Source organism: Nilaparvata lugens, chromosome X (genome assembly GCF_014356525.2).
Source record: "Nilaparvata lugens isolate BPH chromosome X, ASM1435652v1, whole genome shotgun sequence".
NCBI lineage: Eukaryota > Metazoa > Arthropoda > Insecta > Hemiptera > Delphacidae > Nilaparvata > Nilaparvata lugens.
The window spans coordinates 89,712,079-89,726,820 of record NC_052518.1 but is presented as its reverse complement, the minus strand read 5'-3'; the positions used below and the strand labels follow the sequence as shown (position 1 = coordinate 89,726,820).

The 14,742-nt window shown below is 34.8% G+C and overlaps 1 protein-coding gene across 1 annotated transcript; it reads right to left on the bottom strand.

The window, feature by feature from the left end:
* Positions 1 to 889: 889 nt before the first annotated feature.
* On the bottom strand, positions 890 to 7,212 carry LOC111049367. Its single transcript, XM_022335413.2, has 2 exons — positions 6,011 to 7,212; positions 890 to 1,832 (listed from the first exon to the last, which is right to left on the bottom strand). The coding sequence occupies exon 1, from the start codon at positions 7,078 to 7,080 to the stop codon at positions 6,073 to 6,075; it is 1,008 nt and encodes a 335-aa protein (XP_022191105.2). The 5' UTR covers positions 7,081 to 7,212; the 3' UTR covers positions 890 to 1,832; positions 6,011 to 6,072.
* Positions 7,213 to 14,742: the final 7,530 nt, after the last annotated feature.

The window sequence follows — 14,742 nt, the reverse complement described above, 5'->3', positions numbered from 1 at the left end:
TTTACATTTTCCCAATGAACATGATATTATTTTAGGTGGCAAATGAACAAGATATTGTCAATTCCACATGTGATTTATTTGAACCATACTAGTTTCAATGCTTGAGGTATAATTTTCAGTGGTAGGTTGGTATACTCTGCTTCAAATGCCACATGGAGTTGTTTACAATTATATTGTTCATTTATCACCTTAATATGGAGAAATTCCTCGACATTTCTATGTATGGATTAAAGTTTAATTCACTCTATTTAGTTGATAGGTATAGAAAATTGTGACAGAATTGTAAAAAACAGTTGTAGATGAGCATGATTCATTAAAATATCAATAGCCTACTTCAGAGCAATCAGAAATGCATGAGTTACTTCACTAGAATTTTGAATGTAAATAAATGTGTGGGCAAGAGTTGACTATTATACTCAATATATACTAGTACATTATGATAAACATATCATCTATATTATTCTGTTCTAGTTTAATAACATCATTGTGCTCATTCAAATCATATAAATGAATACCGGTACTCTATAGAATTTGTAGAAATTAGAATAGTTTAGGTGTGTTGAAATAAAAATTTCAAATAGGTTAACCACTCTAGACCCCACTGAAAATATAAATTTCAAATGAATGAAATTTCGATAAGAAGGCTTCATTTGATGAGTTAAAAACAAAATAATTGTCATTCTTTTGAATTTTCAATAATTTATTTTTAAAACATAAATCGTATTAAAAATTTATAAAAATACAGAGTGTTATAGATAATAAACTATTCGTTTTTCAAAAATATCTCATTCTAAATGCAATAATCATATTTTTTTATGAAGGCTTTAATATATATCTTAAATTTGTTTGAAATACTGTCTAGTTTAACATGAGTTTAATACAAAATTAATGAGAATTTAAAAAATACTTGGTAAGAATCAGAATTATAATGTGACTTTCAATCATAGAAGAGAAATAAGTGTATACCATAATCGACTTCTATTTTTGATGAATTCCAAATCTTTAATGTGTATTATTCAAATCAATGTGGGAAATATAAATGCTGTTAACCTTGTAATGAACTCATTCATATGTAGGCTTTAATTAAACATGAAAAATCCTTGAACTTGAGAATATTAGTTCTAAAAATCTTGAATCAATTTGGAAAACTTGTTCTTGTATCCTCTTACTTTTGAAAATTGAGCTGATTGACACTTATACTTTCAAATCACCATGTTGTGATTACTACCTTACCTTTTGTGATTATCTCATTAAATACTTACTTCTAAATCACTTTGATTTGAATTTAAATATAATAAAACCTACAAAATCGACCTAAATCTATCAGATCATCTAGAAGACACACATTTTTTTTCAATAGGGTAGATAGAAATAAATTTAGTTAATTTAATTTAGTTTAATTTAGCTCACTATCCTATAAGTGAATGCAATCTTTTAACTTGAATAGTTAATCTTGTTGAAACTCTGTAATTCTCGAATATTTTACAATTAAAGCGTTAATTCTTTGGTTATTGTTCTGAGACCTCACAATATAAAATGAATTTATTATTGGGCCTGAATATTAAATTAAATAATGAGTCTTGCATCAAACTTTTTGATTCTATAAATGATATTTTATAGCAGCATGAAATAAAATCGTACAGTAATATTTAGATTAGTAACGTAGAATAACATAATACAATACATATAAACTTCAACTAGGAAAAATTTGGATTTCCAGTTGAGATTAAGTAAGAATATAATGATAGAATAGTCGTAGATTGAAGATCAAATAATGTGGGATGTAGACAAGTCTCCTTCAAGAAATGAGCAATCAGTTTGTTCCAGTCAATCTGAAACAGAACAGAACAACAAAATTCTAAGAGTGATTAACAGTAAATTTATAATTTTATTAAAGTAAATGATAAATCAGCGTTTATTGATTTTAATAGATACTAAAACGGCAATGAGATTTTTAAGGTCAGTGGAGGGATGCACCAGAGAGGACAGGCTTTATAATATTGATATCAGTAGTGAGCTCAATGTGATCTCTATACCTGAACGAGTTAACGAGAATCGACAACAGTGCAGAGAACATGTTGAGAGAATGGAAAACTGAAGAATTCCCAAAGCTGTCACTGCTCACAAGCCAGAAGGGAGGAGAAGTATTGGCAGACCAAGAAAAAGGTGGGAGAATGATTGAAGGCGGAACAGGTATTAATGCCCACCTCTGTAAGAAGACGACAATGACGACTAAAACGGCATCAGTGGTCTAAAAATTTCCACACACCGCCAAATATTATGGAAAATGACTAGAATCAGCCATTTTCGGGTCTCCATCTATTCAATCTGGGATTCATTACTCATAGTCTTTATTATTTATCTTGTAGGAGAATGCTTCAAAAGAGAATTTCTACAGTGTCCATCAGTCAAGAGTCAGCATTAACAGTTTTTTACCTACATTACAAATAATGTAGTAACGACCTACGATAAATCTGCATGAGGGAAAATGATATATAGGATAACAAACATTTAGTTGAGCATCAAAATATATTATTTAACCGAACATAATGAATATTAGCAGAAATCGAATAACAATGATGTAGAATAAAATGTTAAGTTTTTTCATTTAAATTTTATTGATCTCACTGGATCCTCCTGTGAGACCACAATTATCACTAGGCCAAAATAACTCTATTATTATGTGTTAGTTCAATTGTTTCTTCTCCACTGTCTCGTCACTTTCTTGTTCATTTGGATTTTTTGATCTGTAGTTAAACTTCAACTAGTAAAACATTTCTACCTAAAGATAGAGTCTTTAAATGGAATATTTCAACATTTCTGATTGACTGTTTCTCTTGAAGCTTATAATAAATAAAGTGACTAGCCTACTTGATTTTATAGTAATCTTATGAGAAACAATGAACAACGATCGACTTTATAACCACCAAATCTATAAATAAACTCATTTATGAATAATTCCATGAAATTATTTGTGACTAATCAAAAACAAATTGACTAACATGTGTTAAATTTTGAATCTGGGGAAAACTGTTAACTGCGAGAACACTTTTAGGGCGAAACCATATTAGGCGTTTTTTCAGGAGTTTACAGAGTCGGCAGGACAGGAAGCTCACCGATTGGCTGATAGGGTTGGTGCCTGAAAAACGTCTAATTTGGTCTCGCCCTTAATATATTCCGCGAAACTCATGTATATATAAAATCGAAATGGCACTGATTCATTCACTCACTCATTCAATGCTTCATAATCAACCGAAATAAATATCTATTGGTTCAAGTACATTCAAATTTGGCAGGTTTTTTCTCTTGGCTTTCTAGAGACGGATTTGAAAAACATTCCAAAGATAAGCCTCAAAATCTGCGTTTTTCCAGCTTGCGAAAATATTGTATGTGAGGGTTTTGAAATACGGTAACGTAAAAAATTCGCAAAAATCGGCGGTTTATCAGCGTTTTAAGCGTTTTCTAAGTTTTTTCAAGAACTAATTGATAGAAAATGTTCAAATTTGGTACAAAAGTTTAGCTAAGGTGAACAATGTTGTATAACAACAATGTTGTTGAGGTAAAAGTTTTATCAAGAGCAAATGAACAGAAAATGTTCAAACTTAGTAAAATACTTCTCATGAAACTCAGAAAAACACCAATTGCAGACGCATCTTCGGCGAAATTTTAATTCTTCTTACAGACAATTTCTGGAACCCAGCTGGAAATTTGTACCAAATTTGAACATTTTCTGGTAATTTGCTCTTGATAAATCTGAGAGAACGCAAATGAACGCTTAGTCCAGGCGCTGGCTTACATTGAGCATACATGAGAGAGGCAGAGAATTCGACTTCGGATTATTGTTAGGGGGTCTTCAATGTATAAAAAACTCGATGTCGTCACGTCCCAGGGTGGTCGACATATTAGTGGGGAGGGGATAAGTTGTAAAAAACGCGCGCTTATAAAATCGCCTGTCCAGCAGTTAATATTCATAGTACAGCTTTGAATTCTTTCTCAATATTATGTACACATAACTGGCTTTCAATGTGGTCCTTTACATTTTTGCGATAAACCTCATAGTTTTTCCGTAAAAAGATAAAATATCTTGAAAAATCTATTTTCTTTATGAACTTTATGTTATTTCTCAAATATTTAAGTCGTTAGCCGACTTAGAGGAAAAGCTTCCCAATAAACGTTATAGGCCGTTTCTTTCTAAATCCAATGATATATATATATATATATATAGTTTGGGGGTTACGATCATGGATGCGGCGGTGGGAGGGGGATAAGTAGCACTGTTACGCTGCGGCACGGTCCTCCCCCATGATTAATGCGCGTAGTGGCCTGTCTATCGCATCGCTCCTACTAGTCTATGCATTAAAATTATGTATTTCAGGAACATGTCTGTCAAAATGAAATGTCGAAATGTCAAAAGACTCTGTATTTGACAATATGACAAGAGGAAGTAAGCTCGAATGAAGAATGCAGTTCTCAATTCTGGATTTTACAGCCGGGGGTCCAGACGGATAAGGCGAGCGAAGCGAGCCTGCCGGCTAGTTGATTATTTTGATTCCATTGAACTGGGAAACCTTCTGAACTTATTTGAATAGATCTCCACAATTTAAGTCCACTTACTCTATCCTGGTATTTTGTTCGATTGTTATGTAAAATCGAAGTTTTTTTCATTTTGTACCTGCTAACCATCTGCTTCAACTCTCATATTTTCAGCACAGGATCACCTCTCTTCTAATAATAATTTAGCTTACATTATCTATGTAACTAATTGTCACTATTATGTATAATTGAATATCTTCTATACTTTTCATGTCAAATTGAATTGTTGATTGATAATTGAACTTTTGAAATTCAAGCAGTACTCGTATGTTTTGTAATGTGGACGGGTATCAGGGCACTGTGTTTTTATTTCTTCACCGTACAGTGAGCGTACTCTGGATATAGTTCCCAGTGTCTTGAACACATCCTAATTCCAGAAAACCTGTGAATATCGTACTATTATACAGGCGAAATGTACTACTACATTGAATTTTATAATTATTGAATCTATAGCTAATAATTAGTGACCCCCTGGGTTGGAGAACTCACTCATGAACTCTTGTAATGATATCTGGAATTCGCAACTAGTATATTAGTATTCGTACAACTAGTATTCGTACAACTTTATTGGGTTGGTGGAAATTATGAAATCAGCTGAATATTTCTTTCACAAGGAAATTTCTTCCTTTCTCAAATATTATGACAGTAGGTTTTATAGAGATCCTATTCCCATAGAGCTGTTTCCATAATCATCATCAACCAGGTAAGCATAGGGCTATGTGAATCCATAGAACCTTATAGTTTACTTCGTATAGGTAATTGAAAATCAAAATTCAAAATCCCTAAATTGATAATACTAACGTCATAGTGTCTGCTATCACTGAAATCATTAATTACGCATATGTTACAGACAGACAATAGATAGGCAGACAGACATTAAGGAAAGCGAGTTGATGTAGAAGTTGTAAATTATGTTGTATATTAATCAGCTGAAATAATGTGTCGGCTCATAAAGTGCAGTCTGTGTGATGGCTCCCAAATAGCATAAGATGTTTTGAATTAATGGAAAAATTGTGGAAATTGCATGCAATTAATAATGCAGCTGACTAACTGATAAATTACAATTTTTCCTTCTTATCCACTTTTAATTTTATTTTGTTATATCCTGAAAAAGGACGAAGGAGAGAGTTAATTTTGTTGTTCAACGAGCTTGTTCTGTGAGAAGGATAGAAGAATATGTGTTCAAAATTTGAAACTGATTGAACAAATCGTTCAAAGTTTTTGTAGAACATTATTATACGGACAAACATACACACAGGGAAAAGATTTAAAGAAAAAATTTTAAAGATTTTTCAAGTTTTTTTAAAGTAATTTACTCGCTAAAGCTCGTTCAATTAGCTACAATTATCCAATTATTATTAAAATTCGGACTTTTAATGATGGATGCGATTGTGAAATAAATATTCGATTCACTCACCTAAGCGTAATGTTTCTCCACTTGGCAGTGCTTCACTGGAACTAGATGGACGTCGTCTAACCTCATCTTCGCAGATAGATGTAGATGCCACCCGCGAACAGCACAATTCCTTGAAGGATAGCTATAATGTAGACGATTCTGGTCATGGGTCTGTTCTCTGGAATCGGTCGAAAGAATGCATGCTCCTTACGAGGTTTGATTTTTTTGCATTTTGGTGGTGGTGCTAGAAAGGTCTCTTCGGAAACGGTGTCTCCTCCAAATGCTGTCTCTTCGAAAACGTTGTCCGAAGTCTCAGAGAGTAAGAATCTGGCAAATTCTGACTCATCGTTTGCTGCAGGGTTTCCATCTCCAGATCCGCGAGGCGCTTTCCTGTCGTCCGACATCTCATTGTTGTCCACTTTCCTTGATCTGTTGGCTTCTCCCAACACACCAGATAAAAAGAGCATGATGCCCGCCATGTAGCTGGAGAACGCATTGCGTGTTTCTGAGATAGATTGAGTGCTGGAAGACCAATGTAGCTCAATACTGACATTTTCAGTGATCGGTTCAGTTTCATCGGAAGAGCAGCTATTCTTGGAAGAATCCGGCTCATTTTTTTCGTTTTCCTGATATTTCTCCTCTCCTTCTTCGCGCTGTGACCCATCAATTGTTATAAAAGAAGATGAGGATTTTCTTATATCTCCACCAATACCAAACACAGTATCTGGATTGCCATCTACAATCTGAGACTTTTCAATCAATCCTCTAGGTTCTTCGACTACAAACATGCTATTTTTCTGCAATACAACTCTTTTACTCACAATTCCTCCGGAAACTTTCATCTTCACATTTTTGTATACATTTACATCAGCAGCCTTCTTGATTCTCTGCTTCGAATCAGCTGCAAACTGAACAGCACTTCCTTTTTCAGCCTTTAGTGCTGCTACCACTACATCATCAGACTCATCATTCGCTCTCACTAGCTCGTCACGAATCACTTTTCCCGAAGGAGACTCTCCTGTATTTGGCGCGGAGTGATTTTCTTCTATAGGAGCTAAGTTGGTGTAGACTTCCTCGAATAATTCCATCATAAACGAACACTGCAGACTCCAAAGTGTGAGACTGTAAGACAGAATGTAGAAGAGAACGTGGAACTTTAAGGCTCACAAACTCAGAGAAGTAGCTTACTAGTCACTGAACTGAAGAAGAGACGCCAGTCAACTGAACTGCAATACCAAAGCAACAATGAAAAATGCGTAATAAAGTTGGCAGTGTTGCCAATCAAAATTCACAAATTCACTTATATCTAGGGAAATAAGCTCATAAATTTACCTATACAGGGAATTTTTATATATGATAAAAATCACACTAATTTAACATCCGCTATCAAAATTGCGATAATTACTGAACTATCGTGAATATCACCATCACTAGTATGCCAACATGATTAAATTATCCAATTAACAAAATTTATCATCTTAGCCCATCTACGGTAAATAAAAAATAAAGTAGAGTGGATAAGCGATGAATCATGACTGTTTATGAATAATATTCGTAGCAAGTCTAATGATTACAGGAAGTCTTACCAATTTTATATTGGCACTTTATCAGTTGGTCATAATTATGGGCACAAAACTCCAATATCATTGATAATTCATGACATTTCTTATTGAATGATCCGATCAATATAGAATCATTAAATATTATTATCATTATAATCATCATACAATCATTATAGATTCAATGAGAGTGGAAGTATTGTCTTCTGCATTACTTCCTCAAAAGGTTTCTTTATGATGCATAGATTTTACCATTTCTGGAAAACTAAGAGAAAGTAGAAATTTCTCCACTTAGAAAAACTGAATTATTTCCGTAATAACTTTCTCATCAACAAGTGATTTCTCCCTTATTGTTTAACGGAATGAACTCAATTTTTTGTTTTATTATAAATTATTTTGTTGTTTTTTTCCAAGCATTGATTGTTAGATGTTATGCTTAACTCATTGACTCTTTCTCAAGTGATTGCGTTAGCATTAGATGAGTGGAGTTTTGAGTCATAAACTATTATTCCATTTTGTTTGATCCGTTATGATTAGAACTTGAATTCGGTTAAGAAGCTGCAACATTGAATGTGTAATTATTCCTTAAATATTTTATCAATCTTCTTTCAACATTCACCCACTACACCCCTCCACCAATAGGCTTAATATTTCAAGTCTATAATCTGTGTCATTTCGCTTTTATATAATATTATTATTATATGGCACAGATTAAATCACTCACTTATTTGTAATAGTGTGAAATTGAGTGGGTATATTGTAGTTGTTTTTTGTGTGTCTTATTTTTCAGGTTTTTGAACTGGAATGAACTTTGATTCGTACTTTCAGATTTTAGTGTGAGAATATTTGACCATGTTTATTGAATTTGCTAACTTGTTGTTCAGTTGTCGACATTGAAGAAATTTTCATGCATTTTTCAAATGCAGTTTCAATTTCTTGTCAAAAAAGATACTGTATTTGGGAATTGTACGACCATTGACCTTTTTGAAGCTTTGACTTTTCCACTGGAAGTTATGCTCAACGCTCGTGGAGGGGGAATAATTTTCAGTGAATAGGCCGCAGTTCGTATTGAGACGTAACCGGAAAAACATCATGTAACGGTGTGCGAGCCTCAGTTCTCTGAATGGGTCTGTTACCCATACAGAGGTACAAATTAAAACGTTTTTCGGTAATCAGTAATTTTGATTTAGTAAAAGTCCGAATTAGATAGAATCAGTAGATGTAAAATTAAGAAGTTAATCGTGTGCGTGAATTTAAGTAGACTGTAGTAAGTTTCATAACGTCTGAGTTCATTGAGTTTTGGATTATGTAAAGTTCAGATATTGTTAAAATGGTGAGTGCCAAACTCTTGTTGCTTTCGTATTATAGCTTAAAATTTAGTACATAGGATGACCGAGGCCCGAATTTAGTTGCAGCACGTTAGCAGGTTTCCAAAATGAGATATACCTTCTTTTTCTGAATCAGTTACTGAGTAACTCTGTTTGAAAATTTGGCATGATTTATTATATTGATTCGTTAATGAATTCAATAAACCTGACGTTAAATTTTAAAAGTATTTTTTCCAATGAAGTTCCTGACTCGTAGTTGCTAGTTGCTAATAGGTGACAATCAAATAATTATGATAATCTGTGCATTTGGATGAACGAATTCACTATAAGCTCCCAACCAATCAAGGATTCAAATACCGGTGGAAGATTTGATAGCAGTAAACTTTAGCAAATATTATAGAAGAGAAGAAACAACCCCCTCCGTTTACACATTCATAATCAACAAAACTAAAAACCCACTGAACCAAATACGTTCAAATTTGGCATGTATGTTCAGTTGGCCTTCAAGAGGAGCACTAAGAACGGATTTGGAAAAATTTCCAAAAATACGCAAAAAATCTGTGTTTTTCCAGCGTTTATCTGAGGTTTCTAGGCTTTTTCAAGAACTAATCGACAGAAAATGTTCAAAGTTGGAACAAAAGTTAAGCTAGGGTCTGGAAATTTTGTCCTAAGAAGACTTAGGATTACGCCAAACATACGCCCAAGATAAGCGGTTCCTTCTATTGCGTTTTCCTAGCGTTCCCCAGCGTATAAAACTTAATTTGATTCTATGTTTCTGCATTTTCTTGCATTTTCAAGAACCAATTGACAGAAAATGTTCAACTTTGGTACAGCAGTTCTGTCAGGGTCTAGAAATTTTGACTTGAGAGGACTTCAAAATTATGCCGAAGATTTTTCATGAATGACATGATAAATACAGCTGACTTAGTTACCATAGTTTGTTATTTCTTGTTAAATCTCATCTTATCATGTTCCATCACTAGATTTCAATTCTGTCAATTAAAGCCTATATTTTGATCCAAATATCGCTCTTTTCTATTACAATTTAATTGACTGAATTCGAAACCATGAGGAGGAGAAGACAGGTCAGCGAAGTGCAACCTAATGTTGCACTTTGGACAACTATATCAACTGTTGCACTTTAACATTGGACAACTATATCAATTCGTATCAATTCTCTGAATAAATCAAATTGAATGTTCTAATATTACTCTATTATCTGCTGAGAACTTCAAAATAATATCGGAATATAGCTCTTATGAAGATGCAATCTTAGCTTTGGAAGAAGCATCACTATCGAGGAAAGTCGATCACCCTGGGCGCAAGCCTTTGTTGTGAGACCTGACAATAGAAAAAAATAGTTATTAATTATTCAAGAACAAGAAACAGATTTACCGAATTAGACGCATATCCTATTCCAAACATGGAAGAATTGGTAGGGAACGGAAAGTAGCTCAATATTCATGGTTTAGTACAATTGACTTAAAATCGGCATATCACCAAATATCTTACCAGAAGAACGGAAATATATAGGGTTTGAAGCATGTGGTAAACTATATCATTTCTATCGTATCTCATTTGGTGTTTCTAGTTTTCAAAGAGTTATAGACTCTCTCATTCAAGACGGAGAAGTTATCCGACACTTTTGCCTATCTGGATGATGTCATGATTTGTGGAAAAACAAAGGATGAACATGATACTAATCTCAAGAGATTTCTCGAAGTAGCATCACGGTATTCACTCACTATAAACAAAGATAAAAGTAGATTTTCAAAAAAAGAAATACATTTTATAGGTTTTCTGATCGGAGACAATTCATTACGTCCAGATCCTGAAAGACTTGACCCTCTCATCAATCTACCGTCTTGACCCTCTCATCAATCTACCGTCTTGACCCTCTCATCAATCTACCGTCGCCATCAAACTCAAAATCCCTCAAAAGAGCTGTAGGTCTTTTTTCACATTACTCTAAATGTATTCCCAACTTTTCTGACAAGATTCACCCTCTCGCACACTGTAATTATTTCCCTTTAAAAGGTGATGCTCTACATAAAGTTGAGAGTGGATTAAGTTGGAAGAAGATAGCTGAACACTCCCAACCAAATACTAGTACCAAGTAATAAAGAAGAAATAGCTGCATCTGTAATTCACGTTCTTGACAAAAAAGGTATACTCACAGTTGAAACAGACGCTTCTGATTTTTGTATTGCAGCAACCTTATCTTTCAATGAAAGACCAGTGGCATATTTCTCCCGAACATTGAATAAAAGTAAGAAGCAGCATTCCAGTATTGAAAAGGAGGCATATACAATAATACAAAATAATATGTAGAAAGAATGAACATCTTTGCTAAACTGAAAATATTAAATAACATTACTGAATTAGCTAGCTTTTTTTTCAAATAGTCCATTATTACTATAGAAGATTAAATAAAAAGAAAATGCAAAAATGTTCTTATCATTTTATTTGTGGAAACCAGGTCCTCTATTGGACATAGGCCTCTCCCAGGTTCCTCCATCTATCTCTATCTTTTGCATACACTGCCCACCTATCCCCAGTCACTTTCATAATGTCGTCTTCCCATCTGAATCGCTGTCGTCCAATTTTCCTTCTCCTCCAGCTGGGCTTCCACAAAGTTAGACTCTTCGTCCACCTGCCATCCTCCAATCTAGCGACGTGACCTGCCCACATCCACTTCAGAGTCTTGATAGTCTTCAGTACATCGTCCAATTTTGTTATCGCCTTGATGGATGTATTCCTAACTCTATCTAACCTCCTTACGTTCAGTATACTTCTTTCCATCGCCGTTTGAGTTCTTGCTATTTTCTGTAGTACTGCTTTCTTTAACGCCCAGGTTTGGGAGCCGTAAATAAGCGCGGGAAAAACACAAGTCTTTAATATCTGTGTCTTCTTAACAGTACTAATCTCCTTATTCTTGAGAATACTTTTCAATGACCAATATTTCCTCCATGCAATTGCACACCTACGTTTCACTTCTTTGTCGGTTCTGTCAGTGAAAGCAATCAGTTGTCCTAGATAAATAATCTCTCTTGACCAATTCAATGAGCAGCCATCAAGTGTTATGTCTACTGTTTCCCTATTAGTCATGAGATGTGTTTTCCCTGGATTTATAATGAGCCCCGCTTTCTCACTTTCAGCAGCCAAGCTGGTTATCATGATTTTTAGTTCTAATGGAGATTTGGCGATGAGAACAATGTCATCCGCAAAACGTAAATGATTTAGATATTGTCCTTGGATATTCAAACCATACCTATCCCACTTGAGACCACTAAAAATGTTTTGTAGAGCGGCATTGAAGAGAGACGGCGAGAGTGGGTCACCCTGTTTCACACCTTTCTGCACGCTGAAGATCTCTCCTGGTGAATCTGATATTACTCGTGCTGTACTATTGTTATATACGTCCTTTATTATATTTAAGAAGGTTGCTGGAATCATTTCAAGCGACGTGAAGAGGAATGCATGTTTCAAACTATCAAATGCCTTTTTATAATCAATAAAGGCCAAGTAGACACCTATATTGAATTCCTCACATTTTTCTATGAGTTGACTAACTGCTTGAAGATGGTCAATCGTTGAGAATCCACTTCGAAATCCCGCCTGCTCGACTGGTTGACGCTCATTCATAATTGGTTGTAGGCGATATTGTAGCATTTTCATGAAGAGTTTCCCGAAACAAGATGAAATGCTTATTGGTCGATAGTTGTTGATGTCGTATTGATCTCCTTTCTTGAACAGTAGAATTATGTCTGATGTTTTCCACTGCTGAGGTACCGAATGTTCACTGAAGATTCTATCAAACAGACTGATTATTGTTTCTGAAGAGATCGAGTACAGTACTTTCAGCATCTCGTTTGTTATCCTATCGCCTCCTGCCATGGTATTGCTTTTCAAAGTACTTACAACTGTCTTCAGGTCACTTTCTTCAATTGTTGGTACTTCTTCCTGCAAATTAATCTGCTCCAATACAACAGCGCTCTCAGATGTGTCCCGATATAGCTCTCTGAAGAATTCAGTAGCATTTTCAGAAATACCTTTCCTATTCCTTACAATCCTGCCACGTCTATCTTTGACTCCAACTTTCCATTCTTTGCCGTCAAACAATTGTTTTCTCAATTTCTTTGTTGATCCACTGGTGTCCAATACATTTTTTATAATTCTGTCTTCAAATGTCCTAATATCCTTTCTAATTTGGTATCTTGCTAATTTGCAAAGCGTATTAAACTCAATTCGTTCATGGAAACATTTGTTCTTTTTCTTCTTCATTTCTTCTCTTTTAACAATCAATTCTTTAGTTTCATTGGTTATTTTCCTCATCTTTGTACTTATTATAGGTTCAAAAGCATTTTTTATGATGCTTTCCAATCTATTGTAGCTCTCTTGCAGACATGCACCTCTTTGTTCACGCCAATTCTGCAATTCTAATTCAAATTGTCCTTGTTCATTTGCTTTGAAAATATTCCCTACTACTTCTTCATTCCATTCTCTTTTTGGCCTCCTTTTGAAGCAATCTTTTGTCAATTCAATGGATATGAGTCTGTGATCTGTATAAAATTTCAGACTCCCTGAAACCTCAAACTGCTTCACAATTCCATTGTGCCTAGTCAGCACATAATCTATTTCATTTTTAAACAATTGATTTGGTGAAATCCAAGTCCACTTCTTACCAGCTCGTTTCTTGAAGAATGTATTAACTATTCTTAATCCTTGCTCTTGACAGAAATCCACCAGTCTTTGTCCAGCTTCGTTCCTTGTCCCATAGCCATATATCCCTACTGTAAGCCTCTCACCCTCTTCCTGCTTTCCCACCTGACTGTTGAAGTCACCAATAATCAAAGTTATATGTTTCCAATTGTTTCTTTCCCTGCTTAGAGCTGCGGTGAGTGAATTGTAAAATGATTCGTGCTCAGCTTCCTCAGCCATTGAAGTAGGAGCATAAACTTGGTAAATATGTAACAGTTTTCCCTGAGTTTTCAACTTCAGCAATGCTATTCTTTCGGATATACCTTTGAACTCTACGATTTTCGTCTTCAACTCCTTTCTAACAAGGAATCCAACACCTTTATGACCTGGTGTTTCACCAAAATGGTAGAAAATGAATCCACTGCTCCTTTCAATTATTTTTTCGGAGTGTCTCCTTACTTCTGCTATACCAAGGATATCAATGCTAGATTCCTTCAATGCTTCCTCTAGTTCGATGAGTCGATCTTCTGTCTTGAGTGTTCTTACATTGAGTGTGCCTATAATTAAACCTGGGAGGTTTTGGTCTTGATTCCCCTTGATGACCAGTCGTTCTGGGGAATAACTATTTCCTGAATTCCTTACTTTAAATATTGTCCTCTTGTTTTTGTTGGTTGGTAGCCTGGTTTCCACATTTTCCTATTCATCCTGTTTTTTGTTTCTTCTGATCTTGAATCCTCCTTGCGTTTTGCTTCCGATTGCTCGTTTTGACGGTCTTCTTCTTTAGTTTTATCAATATTTTTTGTTAGGAATCTTTCAAGGCTGTTTTCATTGGACTTTTTCCCCTTCTTCTTTGTCTGACGATCACGGGATTCCTTGCATTCTCCTTGTTTTGGACTCGGTGATGCCTCTTCACTTCTCGCTCGCTTAGAGGAGTTTGACTCTTGCTTTTGCAATTCCTTTAGGGAAAGAAGGGTACCATCAACCTTCAACTTATCTCCAATCATGAAAACTTTCCTTCCTTCTTTTCTTTTCTATTACAAGAAGCTAATTATTGAGAGAAAATATTTAAATTTAGTACATGAGTTCAGCTTAGGTGTACAGTGTTGTATCCCTCTCAATCTGTGTCCAAAAAAAATTGTGATCCCTACCGACTCGAATGCTGTTC

What these genes read in the sequence shown, in the direction of transcription:
- LOC111049367 (XM_022335413.2), bottom strand. Translation starts at nt 7,080, where the DNA reads ATGATGGAATTATTCGAGGAAGTCTACACCAACTTAGCTCCTATAGAA.